The 14,945-nt window shown below is 39.4% G+C and overlaps 1 protein-coding gene across 13 annotated transcripts in view; it reads right to left on the bottom strand.

The window, feature by feature from the left end:
• kmt2ca (lysine (K)-specific methyltransferase 2Ca) overlaps positions 1-14,945 on the bottom strand; it is a 455,613-nt gene that overhangs the window by 144,789 nt on the left and 295,879 nt on the right. For 12 of the 13 annotated variants that reach the window (XR_013575392.1, XR_013575394.1, XM_078537002.1 and 9 more), the window contains 4 exons: positions 11,136-11,252; positions 7,734-7,835; positions 5,778-5,882; positions 1,206-1,387 (listed from right to left, as the gene is read on the bottom strand). Coding sequence is in view for 11 of the 13 variants with exons in the window: in XM_078537002.1 (XP_078393128.1) it covers positions 1,206-1,387; positions 5,778-5,882; positions 7,734-7,835; positions 11,136-11,252 (506 nt within the window). In the remaining 2 variants the exon portion in view is untranslated. The remainder of the gene's footprint in view (positions 1-1,205; positions 1,388-5,777; positions 5,883-7,733; positions 7,836-11,135; positions 11,253-14,945) is intronic. The other variant, XM_078537008.1, reaches the window with a different exon arrangement.

The raw sequence follows: 14,945 nt of genomic DNA on the forward strand, positions 1-14,945 counted from the left end.
GCCAGAGTTGGAGAGAGTCCTCCATTGCCACCAGGGGAGAAAATAACTAATAAAGGTCTTACTTAACTACAACTAGCAAACCTTCATGCACTTCATCACCACCCAGTCCTATTCCTCATTGTACTCACTCCCCCTCTGTTTGAGAACCTCTGGCATAGAAGCTCAGGTTCTCAAAAGAGGAAGTAGCTATTCCTGTGGCTCACCCATTTCAACTGTAAGTCAACTGGATCAATGTCTACCTGAAGGAAAGCACAAGGTGGAGTTAGATCTGCATAACTACGTAACAACATCCTTATTGCCAATACTGTCAAAGTGTACAGAAACCATATGAATTAGAAACAACAATGCCTTTATACCAATTATTTCCTATCTGGTCATTAATTTGGCTTTGCCACAAATAGGTTCACCTCTGGCACACACCCTAATGCCCCAAATGTGAAAGATTTGGTTGATGACAAGCACAATATGATGCTCCACATCAGATTTTTCCCCTCACTTAAAAACATGCCTTTGCCTCCAGCTTGCACATACCACAAGTGACTATGTCTCTCCTGTCAAAAGCACCAAATGTAGCTGTTCCAATATGCAGGTCTAGTTCCACATTTTCTCCCAACATTTAAGTAATCAGACTTTTCATTAAAGTTACTTCAGCTGCACCCTCTATGTCACCTGTATTTTTTTTATATAAAGATCAGCCCAAAAGCCTTTGGCCAGAATATGAACCTCAGTAAGCACAGCAATGCCTCTATTAAACTTGCTACCTTTCTCTTTGCTGTTTCAAGCATATCTGCTGAAAAACTGAAAATTATATTAATAGTTTTCTTCAACTACAATATTGAAATGGCTTTAAATTAACCTTTTGAACTTTTGGATTAACTAATATTTGTGATGAGTTTCATCAACATTGAGTTTGTCATTTCAAATGTAGGTGGGCTACATTCATATACACCTGATCAGATTAATAGGCTTCTTTACAAGAGTCTAATTTAAAAGAAACTAGAAATGCCTTAGTGCTGCAATTTGTGTTATGTCTATCTTCACTTTATTAATATTATTTTATTCAATCATATCCCTTTTGAAATGTCTCAGCATGGATATGCAACATATTTTTCAAATAAGCTAGTAACTACCTGTTTTGTTATTGCTTCTATATGCATTGTTCTCAACTGTACCTTTACAAAAATAATCTTTCCCAATGAACTTACCATCGACATTTCCAGCCACCTTTAGGGACTGTCTGTAAAGGCGGATCCAAACAATAGGTGTGATAGCTGATGTCACAATCATCACAGAGAAGCAAACGACCTGGATCTGAGGCTTTCCCACAGGACTCACACACCGTACATTCTAGACATCGCCAGCCTTTACTCAGCACCACTTTGGTGATCTGTCCAGCAGAAAAGAAATAGTCTCAATGCTTATCCTCCACATCAAGTTTATGTACAGTCAATGACCTAAGCCTCTTGACTGCTAATATGATATTGGAACTGGTAGAAGAGTAGGCCTGAGTGCATTGCAATCATTCATAAGCCAACCATCCTACAAGCACCAATTTAAAAACATTTCTATACTCACTGTCTGTGGCTGAACATATCAGCATTCAAAAGATGAAAAAAGTTGCTCTATCTATTAGCAGTTAAAGCTAACAAATGGCTGACCTGTTTGATAAGAATCAGGAGAAGTAAGTTATGTTTAGAAAAATCCTCTGAACAAAGAATACTTCCAGAGGAGATTTCAAACGTGCTAATTAAATAAATAGGAAGTAGTATTTGTGAGGTCATCCAGGAATGCAGCCATACCGAATGTACTCTGGAATATATTGTGGTTCAGTACATCAATATATTGCATGGTGTGTGGCACTAAATAACTCAGGTTCAATCCCTGACTTACACTGAGACAGTTAATCTTAACCAGGACAGCAAGGGAATCAGTGCATTTGACCTCTGCATCCTCTGAATTGTCAAACGAGTGCAGAATTGTACCTTGGCACAACTCATCACCTTCAGAAGGAGGAAGAAAAAACAGGAAGAAAGAAAATTAAGAGGAAAAATAGGGGGTGGTGGTTTTAGGATGGAAAAATGAACATCAGTATATTCAATTACTGAACAATAATTAAATAGGTTATAGAAAGTCAAGTATACATGTGATTTGAATGCATTTCAACAACAGCAAAGAAACTGTGTATCAACTTAAAAGCTAACAAAACTATAAAGGGCAGGGTTGACAAAATTATTTGTGTGTCACACATATTTGTATGTTATGTTGTGTTACTTGCCTCTGTATTGAGAATATACTATATATACTCATGTAAAAGTTGTGAATTTTTGAGACCAATTTTTTAGGCAAGAAGTTAAGGGGCCAACTTTTACATGAGAAACTTACTTTCAACTAAAACGCACCTATCCAGCACACCTCACATGGTTCTCAAAATAATCCACAAGTAATGGGGAAAATGGCGCCCACAGCAGCACGCTCACGCTCTTTTTTTAATTAAGGAGCCTCCCCCACCCCCGCACCTCAGGACAGCGCAGCATCAATGGCTGGGCCTGTGGTTTCAACACTGTTCAGGGGCCAAGGGAAGAGTTGCACCATTGGAAAATTTCACGCTGATGGCTCCCAGTCCTTCACCTGGGCGATCACACCGAGTCAGCATTTGCAAGGGCCCAAATGGCAAGGCCTGAGCCTCCCCTCCCAGGCTGAGGGCAATAATTGAGGGCACAAGACCTGGGCATTCATTTATTTGAAGTTTGCTCTGGTCCCTGCATCCCGTTTTCATGTGCACTGATTATTACTTTTTTCTGATGTCAGTTTCTCCCCCTCCAAAAATCAAGATTAATCTACACTCTCCCTGCCTTAACTGATAAGTAGGAACTGGAAGAAATATGGTAAATGTAACTTTTAAATGAATAACGAGTTGAGGTTTTTGATGTGACTGTAGAGATTATATTTTGGTTCTGAAATTTTTCAGCTATGATCTCTGGAAAAAGTAGGGGCGACTTTTACATGAGGTATATGGAAAAACAACATTTTTTTTAGGCCAAACATCATGGGTTAGACTTTTACATGAGGTTGATTTTTACACAAGCACATACAGTATAGAGGAAAGGCCTTTCTGCAAGATGCCGACAGAGCAGTATTATAGGGGGCCCAATGAAGACATTTTCAGCACCTCTGATTCTAAGTGAATGTTGAGTTATCACAGGTCATTAATCAGCCGTGCTTCGGAAAAGCAGAATGTTATCCAGAAATCTTCATGCCTATTGATTTTGTCTCAGGTTGGAATGAGTGTTGCTGACCAATTTATAAGCATGCATAGTTACTGACAGGATATATTGGCTCAAGAATTATCAGAGGTCTTAAGTGAAAAATTGTTTTGAAGCTGAATTGTAGTTGTGAATTGCGATGTCAGAATTTAAATAGGCAGGATTACAGTTTTTAAGTGGTGACCTACAGAACCAAATAAGTTTCACAGAAGGAGGCCATTCAGTCTATTCTCTCTCTGTTGGTTCTTTGATAGAGCAATCCAAAGCAAATCTCTCAGCCTTCCTCCCACCCCCATCCTTGTATCTTCCCCTGCTTCAACAATGTACCCAAATCCCCCTTCTGCCAGGAAGATCATTAAACTCTTCAATTAGTTAATCTCTTAAAGAAACAACATACAACCATAGAAATAAAGCTATTAGTGTTGAATGCATTGGCTGAATAAGTAGTGAAGAATCTGAACAAATTCATCCACTTGTTTTACTGACTGATCTGCGTGTAGTACTAAAGAAAATTATGTGGCAACAATAGATTTGCACCTTTTGTGGACGAGGCTGGTTCTAATAATTTCTCCTCTCTTCTCAGATGGTGATTCATAATTATTTCAAATGCGGGCAAAAGAGCTGATTCCATTTTCTCGCTATCTAATACTTAGGTGTCAGGATATTGGTGCATGCAGCAAATATCAAACATTGACCATAAACCAAAGCGTGCTTCCTGTTAAAAGGGTGTCTCTTCATCTCAATTACCAAGGGCAGATATGGGGAGTGCTGGTTTAAAGCATATTGAGATTTCAGTTTGTGAACATGCACGCAGTCGAAACTTACAGACCACGAGACCATAAGGCATAGGAGCAGCAGTAGGCCATTCATTCCATCAAATCTGCCCTGCCATTCAATGAGATCATGGCTGATTTGATAATCCTTAACTCCACTTTCCTGCCTTTTCCTCTCTTGATTCCCTTATTGATTAAAAGTGCCCATCTCAGCCTTGAATATACTTGACAACCCAGCGTCTACAGCCCTTTGTGGTAAAGAATTCCACAGATTAACTACCCTCAGAGAAGAAATTCCTCCTTATTTCTGTCTTAAATGGGTGATCCCTTACTCTGAGATTAAACCCTCTGGTCTTAGACTTTCCCACAAGGGGGAACAACCTCTCAGCATCTACCCTGTCAAGCCCCCTAAGAATCTTAAATGTTTCGATAAAGTCACCTCTCATTCTTCTAAACTCCAATGAGTAGAGGCCCAACCTACTCAACCTCCTCATAAGAAAATCCCACTATACCCGGGATTAACCTAGTGAACCCTCTATGGGCTGCCTCCTATGCCAGTACGTCTTTCCTTAGATAAGGAGGCCAAAGCTGTTCAGTATTCTAGGTGTGGTCCAACTAGTGCCTTGTATATTTTCCCTTTTCTTTATACTCCATTCCCTTTATAATAAAGGCAAACATTCCATTTGCCTTCCCTATTACCTGTTGAACTTGTATCTTAGCTTTTTGCGATTCATGCAACAAGGACGCCCAAATCCCTCTGTGCTGCAGCTTTCTGCAGTCCTTCTCCATTTAAGTAACATTCAGCTCCTCTATTCTTCCTGCCAATGTGCATAACCTCACATTTTCCCACATTATATTCCATCTGCCAAGTTTTTTGGCTAGACTAGATCTTGGACTCATTTCACTCCCTCCTCAGCAGTTGAGGATAATCAATTTTTCAAGTGCAGAATACAAATTTTGAAAAAGATATATCTATTGAAAATCAATAACTTTCAGTCTTATTACATCAGATTTTTCTAAAAATTGTAAAAGGTTACAGGGGCGTGTTACCAAGGATGAGGGACTTCTGTGATGAGTAGAGGTTGGAAAGTTTAGGACTGTTCTTGGGACAGGGAAGAATAAAATGTGACCTAATCGAGGTTTTCAAGTTGAGAGGTTTTGATAAGATAAATAAAAACTTATTCCCTCTGGCAAGTGGGTCAATAATCAGAGATCATAGGTTCAAATTCATTGGCAAAACATTGAGGGAAGATGAGAAGAAATTCTTCCACTCAGCTGTTGTGATTTTTTAAAAATTTGTTCACGGAATGTGGGCACAAGTGGCCCATCCCTAATTATGTTCAAGGAGAAGGGTTGAGGTGCTGGAGTCTGCGTGGTGAAGGCATTCGACAGTGATTATACTTTGTCATAATGGTTTGGTACAACTGGGTGGTTTGGCAGGGCAGTTAAGAGTCAACCACATTGCTGTGGATCCAGAGTCACATATAGGTCAGGCATTGGTGAAGCAGGTGGGTTTTTAAGACAATCTGGTAGTTACGTGGCCATCACTACTGACACAGCTTTATAATTCTAGATTTATTTCGCTAATTGAATTTAAGTTGCCAGCTCTCTAGATTGCTACTCCAGTAACATAACCACTAAATGCTCTCCAGTATCTTGGGCTGAGCAACACATGCTCAAGGAAAATTTCATAGTTTAAGCTCCATCTTCCAGATTCAAGGCAAGCAGAAACATCTCTTACCTTAATACTGACACAGTAGGGATGATAACACTGGCCACATTGAGAGCAAACAAGCAGCCGTCCCTCTGAACCTTTCCCAAAGCTTCCACAAACAACACACATATCCTGAAATTAAATTAATCAACAGGTCAAACAATGCACATCTATTCTTGTTTATGGAGAGGAAAGTGTCAGATCAAACCTGTACTTTCAACTGAATCAGGAGATTAAAAAGTTTAATATGTTCCTGGTGATAGTACCTCCGCAGCTTTAAAATTTCTCCAAAATCAAGTTTTCTGACCAAAATTTCAGTTCCCCCTCAGCTCAGCATCCTTTCCCTTAACTTCCTCCAGTATAAATTTAGATTTTTATTTTCCATTAAGGGTGCTTTACAGCTGTAAGTTGATATAAAATGCAAAGAAATTACAATAGCCAAGACTTGTATCATAGTCTGTTTTATCAGTGATTATGATCACTTTTTTACTATTGCCGAATTAAATCAAACTCAGTTTTTATAACTCAAGCTTCCATTATTTTTAGCCAGTGTTTGAATATCGCAGTTGTTACTTCCACCCTATTATCGTTAAGATCATAGGTTTATGGTGACTGAACAAACTGTACTCCATTTTTGATAGATGGAAGTTTGAGAATTTTACTTATGTATTGAACATTACACTCTGTAATTTTCTGTTAAAAACATAAACCTCAGTCATATTACTTAAAAACCAAGAGAAACGAAAAGATTCGACCAAAGCTGCAAATCAAACAGTATGTCAATCCTTAATCTAACTGTAGTTTGTTTTTCACACTGCTGAGCTTACAGAGATAAGAACCTAAGAAATAGGAGTGGAGTGACGTTTGAGCCTGATCTGGCATTTAGTAAGATCTTGGCTGATCATCTACCATCTACATTACTTAAAACTCCACCTTCCAGTACAATTCATATGTCCCTTGGCTCCCTCACTATCCAATAATCTATCGTCCTCTATTTTAAAAAGGTTCAAGGAGCACCCAAAGCTCTGAAACAAAGAACTCCAAAGATTTACTGTCATTTGAGTGAAGAAATTGCTTATCTAAATGGCTAACCCCTTATTCTGATACTGCAACCTCTAGTTATAGAATCCCCAGCCAGGAGAAGCACCCTCCCAGCATCTACCCTGTCAAGTCCCTTAAGCATTTTAAATGTTTCAATGAGATCACCTCTCCTTATTACAAATTCCAGGAAACATAGGCCTCTAGCCTACTCAATATCTCCCCACAGGACAATCCCCTGAACTCCCCTCTAAGGCAAGTATATCTTTTCTTAGGTAAGGATATCAAAACTGTATATAGTACTTCAGGTGTAGTCTCAGCAAGGTCCTATATAATCATAGTAAGATTTGTTTACCCTTGTACTCCAATCCCTTAAGGGGAAGAAAAAAAGCTAACATGCCATGTGCCTTCCTAATTGATTGCTGCACCTACATGTTAACTTTCTGTGATTTATGTACAACAGTAACCAGGTACCTCTGAATACCAACATTTCCCAGTGTCTCCATCATTTATAAAGTATTCTGCTTTTTAATGTTCCCTTCCAAAGTGGGTAACTTCACATTTCTCCATATTATATTCCATCTGCAATGTTCTTGCCCACTCACTTTAGCCTGTCTATGACCATTTACAGCTTCTTTGTGTCCTCCTCACAGCTTACTTTGCCATCTAACAATGCATCCACAGCAAATCTGGATGCAATATACACGGTCCCCTCATCTGAATCATTAATGTAAATTGTAAATAGCTGAGGCCCAAGCGCTGATCTTTGAGACACCTCAATAGTCACTGCCTGCCACTCTTATTCTGTTAATCAATCCTTAGTCCATGAGTGTGTAACCTCCAGTACTATGAGCCGTGATTTTGAAGACTATGCTGTAGATTGTTACAGATGAATAGGTTTCTACTACTCCAACGTTTCATTATTTAACTGAGAACGTTCCTTACCTGTTTTAAAGTAAATTTGTCACTTGTAGAGAACAAAACAACGGTGTTGTGCATTGAGTTTTCATCCTCATCCTTACTAATCATCATTTCCATGGCACCAGCCTACAGAGAAAAGTGCACTATTACTATCTTTTCTGATTAAATAAACTCACACCCTTCTTTAAAACACATCACTCAGAGGGAAAAGTACCCAGTGACCTTTCTTAGTGTTGGATTGCTCCAGTATGCCTCTTTTGTCTTGCTTGTCTTTAACACTATGGGTAGATTACTTACCAGTTTATTTGTTCTTTAAACAAATTGAATATTTATATACTAATAGAACTTTCATAATTCCATGCAAGAGAAATCAATGGGGCAAATGACTATCTTAAGGGAATTATCCTCTGTCAGACGGCAACCCAACCTTCTACTGCATCGTGGCCTCAACTGAGTGAAGAACGCCATGCTGTAACATTACTGATCTGTAATTCCCAATGTACCCGATCCTTAAATTCTAACTTAGGCATGAAACATCAGTCATGATACTGTTCTTTCCCTTAAATGCTCAGCACCTCATTCAAATTACTTTTCTTAATAGTGTCACAAATGTAGTTAAGAGAGGTGACTGTAGTCTCGTCCAAAGCTGCTCTTGCCTGACATCCACACATGCATGTATTTCCTGTAGAGGCCGCTGAGCAACAATTGAAAGTAAGATAAAAGCAAAAAACTGCGGATGCTGGAAATCCGAAACAAAAACAAAAATACCTGCAAAAACTCAGCAGGTCTGACAGCATCTGCGGAGAGGAACACAGTTAACCTTTTGAGTCCGTATGACTCTTCAACAGAACTAAGGAAAAATAGAAAAGAGGTGAAATATAAGCAGTTTAAGGGGGGGTGGGACAAGTAGAGCTGGATAGAGGGCTAGTGACAGGTGGAGATAACCAAAAGATGTCATAGACAAAAGGGCAAAGAGGTGTTGAAGCTGGTGAAATTATCTAAGGAATGTGATAATAAAGGTACAGATAGCCCTAGTGGGGGTGGGGTAGGGGGAAGAGATCGAAATAGGCTAAAAGGCAAAGATGAAACAATGGAAGGAAATACATTTAAAAATAGTGGAAATAGGTAGGAAAAGAAAAATCTATATAAATTATTGGAAAAAAGGGGGGATCGGAAAGGGGGTGGGGATGGAGGAGAGAGTTCTTGATCTAAAATTGTTGAACGCAATATTCAGTCCAGAAGGCTGTAAAGCGCCTAGTCGGAAGATGAGGTGCTGTTCCTCCAGTTTGCGTTGAGCTTCATTGCAACAATGCAGCAGGCCAAGGACGGACATGTGCTCCACCCTGCTCTCATGCCCACATGTCTGTCCTTGGCCTGCTGCATTGTTCCAGTGAAGCTCAACGCAAACTGGAGGAACAGCACCTCATCTTACGACTAGGCACTTTACAGTCTTCAGGACTGAATATTGAGTTCAACAATTTTAGATCATGAACTCTCTCCTCCATCCCCACTGCCTTTCCGATCTCCCCTTTTTTCCAATAATTTATATAGATTTTTCTTTTCCCACCTATTTCCATTATTTTTAAATGTATTTCCATCCATTGTTTTATCTTTGCCTTTTAGCTTATTTCGATCCCTTCCCCCCACATCACCCCGACTAGGGCTACCTGTACCTTTATTATCACATTCCTTAGATAATATCACCGGCTTCAACACCTCTTTGCCCTTTTGTCTATGACATCTTTTGGTTATCTCCACCTATCACTGGCCCTCTATCCAGCTCTACTTGTCCCACCCCCCCTTAAACCAGTTCATATTTCACCTCTTTTCTATTTTTCCTTAGTTCTGTTGAAGAGTCATACGGACTCGAAATGTTAACTGTGTGCCTCTCCGTAGATGCTGTCAGACTTGCTTAGTTTTTCCAGGTATTTTGTTTTTGAATTGAAAGTAAGAGCCTGGCACCTGTAGGGGACCCCATCCCCCAAACCTCCCATTTCATAGTAGTTGAGAGCAGTTAAATCAACAGAGACAAAGGATTAAACTTGAAACCTTACTGGACTGTATGATCCACACCACTCCAAGCAGTTTAACCAGAGTCAACAGTGGCAGTTCCTCCTATTATTTATAATCCAATTCTGAATGTGGTATCAGGTTTCTTTGCACAGGATTTTGGCATTAATACCAGTACCTACCACACCCTGATCTAAACAGCATTAGCAAAAATCAGAACTTAGTGAGAACCTCATGAGCTGAATACCAGACTAATGGCAGAGTAACACCCCATCTCTCAGACAAGTATAATATGGAAGATCAACAAGAGGAAATTTTAAAATATGAAACATCAGGTAAATACATAAGCTTATGATCTTTTTAACCTTTCACCCTTTCATTTTGGTTTCAATAATTTTTCTTTCAACTGGGACCTAGTGACATTACACTTGTCTTGACGAAGTACGCATCTTGGAATAATGCAGCTCTGAAATCTCATGGTGCAAGGGAATCTAATTTCATTCAATACGGACATTAATCATTTCAACATTATTTTCATCACAACAATTCAATTCACTAGTTAAGCATTTTTGAAAATCCTCCAAACGATATTCTTACTCAACCAAAGGAAACAGAAAGCCAATAAAGAATTCTTCCATGAAAAACCAGGTAAATATGGGGAACAGGTGCGCATGGGAGAAGAGAATTTTCTCCTTAATTAGTTGTACTGTATAAAAGGATAAAGATTCCCCTTCACTCCTCCCAGTAAATCAATTAAAATTTCAAGTTTCTAAACTCAACTGGCGAGGGGCAACTTAAAAGCTATTTAACAATTGCAATTGATAATACTGGGTGATTATGAAACCATATGTTTCCATCTGTAAAGCACTCATTTGTCAAAGAAAAAGAACAGGTTTCCTTTTCTCCCACCTACCCAGTGGGAAAAGAAACATTTTAGAGTGCAGAGAATCCGCAAATGTTTCTGTACCCCAGTGAACTGTGGAAGCTCAGTCATTGAGCAATGTTCAAGACAGAGGTCAACATATTTCTAGATACTAATGGCATCAATGGATATGGGGGTAGTGCAGGAAGATGCTGTTGAGATAGATGATCTAGTTGGATGGCGGAGCAGGCTCGAGGGGCTGACTGGCCTAATCCTACTCCTAAATTCCAGCAGAGTAGAGTTGTGTAATATTACAAAACAAGCCAACAGGACCTGCAGATAAAATTACAACAACAAAACAGAATGTAGCAAAAATACAGTTGACAGAGTCTTTCAAACAGATTAATATAACCAAGATCAATTTGACAAGTAACTACTTACACCATAACATTATCATCAGTAGTAAGGAAATAGATTAGCTGGTAGACTAATCTCCCTTTGGGTAAATAAATTTCATCCCTAAAAACAGAAATAGAAATACGATGTACACTTACTCCTGGTATTATAGCAGCGCCAATGCCATTTTTCAGTTTCGACCTGCCTCTAACTCCTCGACCAGGGTGTCCTGTACCACGTGGCCTTTTCTTCCCAGGAAAACCAGCACCACGACCCTATTGAAAGCAACACTTCAGAGAAGTCTTGTTTTGAATATAACGAGCATCCACGATATTTCTGAAGACTAATAACAACTTGCATTTATACAGCATCTTTATTATGTAATAAAACATCCCAAAGTGCTTCACAGTGGCATTATAAAACAGAACATGACACCAAGCCACATAAAGAAATACTAGTTCAGATGATCAAAAGCTTCGTCAAAAAGGTAGGATGTAAGGAGTGTCTTAAAGGAGGAAAGAGAGGTGGAGAAGCAAAGAGGTTAAAGGAAAGAATTCTAGAGCCTAGGGCCCAGGCAACTGAAAGCATGGCCACCAATGGAGGAGCAATTAAAATTGGGGATCTCAAGAGGCCAGAATTATGAGAATGCACATAACTCAAGAGGGGTGTAGGGCTGGAGGAGATTACAGAGTTGGGAAGGGACCCGTCTATGAAGTGGTTTGAAAAAAAGGATGGCCACTTTAAAATCCTCTCTCCCCCCCGCCTCCCACCTTAGACCAGCTTATATTTCACCTTTCTCCTAACTATACTTCAGTTCTGCCGAAGGGTCATGAGGACTCGAAACGTCAACTGTTTTCTTCTCCACCGATGCTGCCGGACCTGCTGAGTTTTTCCAGGTGGTTCTGTTTTTGTTTTAAAGTTCAGGTGTTGCTTAAGGGCCATAATAGGTCAGCAAGCACAGGGCTAATCAGCAAATGGTGCGAGTTTAGACAGGGGTACAGAGTTTTGGGGCACCTTAAGTCTACAAAGAGCAGAATGTGTGATGCCAGCCAGGAATGCATTAGAATAATCAAGTCTGTAGGTAACAAAGGGATGGATGAGGGCTTTAGCAAAGGAAAAGCTGCACCAGGGATGAAGTTGGGTGGTGTTGTGGAGGTGGAAATAGGTGGTCTTTGTGATGGCGCTGATATGTGGTTGAAATTTCATCAAGGTCAAATATGACACTGAGGTTGCGAAAAGTCTGGTTCAGCCTCAGACAGTTGTCAGGTAGAGGGATGGGGTCAGTGGTTCAGAAGCAGAGTTTGTGGCAGAAACAAAAACCAATGGCTTCATTTTTCCCAATAGTTAATTGAAGGGTATTTCTGCTCATTGTGTACTGGATGTCAGATAAACAATCTGACAAATTAGAGACAGTGGACGGTCAAGGGAGCTGGTGATGAGGTAAAGCTGGGTGTCAACAGTCTACGTAAGGACACTAACATTGCGTTTTCAGATAATGTGCTCAGGACAGCCTGTAGATGAGAAATAAGAGAAATAGATCCTTGGGGAACACCAGGAGTAAAAGTGTAGGAGCAGGAAGAGAAGCCATTGGTAGTGATTCTCTGGCTAAGATAGATAGATAGATAGGATAATAATGGAGGGATGAGGGGAGGAAGGGTTAGATAGAAAAGAGGAGAACCTGGTGAGTGCAGTCCCATCCTATCAGCTGGACAACGGTAGAGGCGCACTGGAGGAGAATGGTCTAATCAACTGTGTCAAAAGCTGCAGACATGCCAAGTAGGACAAGGAGAGGTAGTTTGCCAGTCACCTAAGAAAGCTGTTTAAGTATTGTGATAGGGATGGAAAATTGACTGGAGGGAAGATGGGCACAAATTTGGGACATAAAAACAGGTGGTGAAAGCAAAGGGAGGTTGGAAATGGGATGGTAGTTTGTCAGGGCACAGTTGCCAAAGGTTATTTTTCTGAGGAGGGGGTGGTGACAGCAGATTTGAAGAAGAGAGGGATAGAACCTGAGGAGAGAGAACCATTGAATGTTGGCTGACATGGTTGCCAGGTAGTGAAGTTGGATGGTCAGTAGTTTACTGGGAATAGGATCAAGACAGCATATAAAGTAGTTACCTTGCCTGCCTTGATTTACTTCCCAATAAATGAAAAATGACAAATACTAGTTTATGCAATATAAAAATAAATTTAACAGGTAAACATTTTGTCAATAACTATTAAGAACAAAACTGAATTATCTGCCTTCAATTTTGCCTACCTAATCCCTTGAATATATTTTATGCTTTAAAGACATTAGGATAGATCTATCTTCAATAGGGATGATGGTAATTACAAGAACAGTGTACTTTAAAAGTTTTATATGCAAAAAGCTGGCAAAACAAAGTAAGTTTCTTCCAAACACATTGCAAATTAGTCACGGCTCTTAGATCAGTTTTTATGTCTTTTTGATGGACCACATTTGCAAATTAAATATTAACCTGCAAACACTAAGAACTAGCAATAAATCAGGAGATGATTGGGAACTATACTTGAGGAAGGAGGGAGAATCTCCACGTTGCTACCAAATAAAGAGTTTATAAAAAAAATTAACTTAAGGCCTGCGTCAAGGACTTATATGCTAAAAAGAAGTTTTAAGAAAACCTACAAATTGCGCCACAAAGGTTTGTTACTGACAGAAAACTTAAAAATAAGACATTGCTACTCCATCCACCTATTTTTTCAGTAAATGGTAAGCTTCTCATCTTCTGCAGTCATTTATTCAGGTCTTTGGTGGGTGGGGTGGGGTAAAAATAGAGCTCCAAGGGCCTCAGTCTTCTCTAGTGCCTTGTGCAAATGTATATTCTTCACTTTCCAAAATTGGACAACAAAAACAGAATAACTATTTAACACTTGGCAACCACAACCATGCTTGATCTATCCCGAATCAAGGCAGATCAATGGATTGTAATCAAGTGCAGGACCCCTGGCAATTTTTCCTTCCCTAGACATTGGTCCAGAGAGGCAGCAATGCTTGGTTGGAATATATACTTTTGGAGATTATATTACATTACGTTAAAGGCATCCATTAGTGTGGCTGTTAATGATGAATGAGCTTTTACTTTCTATGATTCTTTCTAGACAAGCAGTTTATAACATTCCCACAAGCCAGGCAAAGTATATTGCTGTTGGAAAGGGAAGAGGAGAAATGAAGGGACTTAAGAACCAAAAATAAGTTACTGCACAGCTGTGGAGGTTATTTCATTCCTATCAATATTATATGCCAGAAATCTAAATATACCTCCACAGTGAAATCTACAATCAATCTTTAAATGGTGCTGCAGCAGAAAATATCTTTTCCCATAATCTCTTCAAAAGGATGTTACAGATTATAATTTTAAGGTTAACAATATTGGATGAGTTCCAAGGATCACTCTAACTGATAAACAAAATTTGATGCCCCTACTAGAAGAACATGAAGGTCATTGAATCAAACTGTCAAAACTGGTACCACAGCACAAGAAAGAAACTCTTGTTACTTACTTTCTAGTAAAGTGATTTCCCATCCTCTTTAAAAAAAAAGTTTTAGAGGTAAACAGCAGATACTGTTGCTTGTAAAGGTTAATTTCAGGCCATGAGGTTGGCATTTTGTAGTTCTACCTTCCTCTGCAGTCATCTTGGGTACATATAAATTTGGAAAGTAACCTGCATGCATCTTAAAATGAGTCAACTGATACTTTGGTCCAAATGAGAGCTAACCTCTCATGTCAGATCTTCAACAAGTCTTCGTTGCCCACAATTCAAAATGAGAGATCCAATTTGACTGTTTTCCATGACTGGGAGTAAATGGATCAAACACAGAAGAGACAGCAACAAAGACAAATACAGTTGAGGTAGGTCATTCAACACAACCTTCCATAGAAATTTCTGGTCTCAATGTCACAGCATTCAACACTCAAATTACGTGTGAGTTTTTGCCTCAAGTATCC

Source organism: Cetorhinus maximus, chromosome 3 (genome assembly GCF_964194155.1).
Source record: "Cetorhinus maximus chromosome 3, sCetMax3.hap1.1, whole genome shotgun sequence".
Taxonomy (NCBI): Eukaryota; Metazoa; Chordata; class Chondrichthyes; order Lamniformes; family Cetorhinidae; genus Cetorhinus; species Cetorhinus maximus.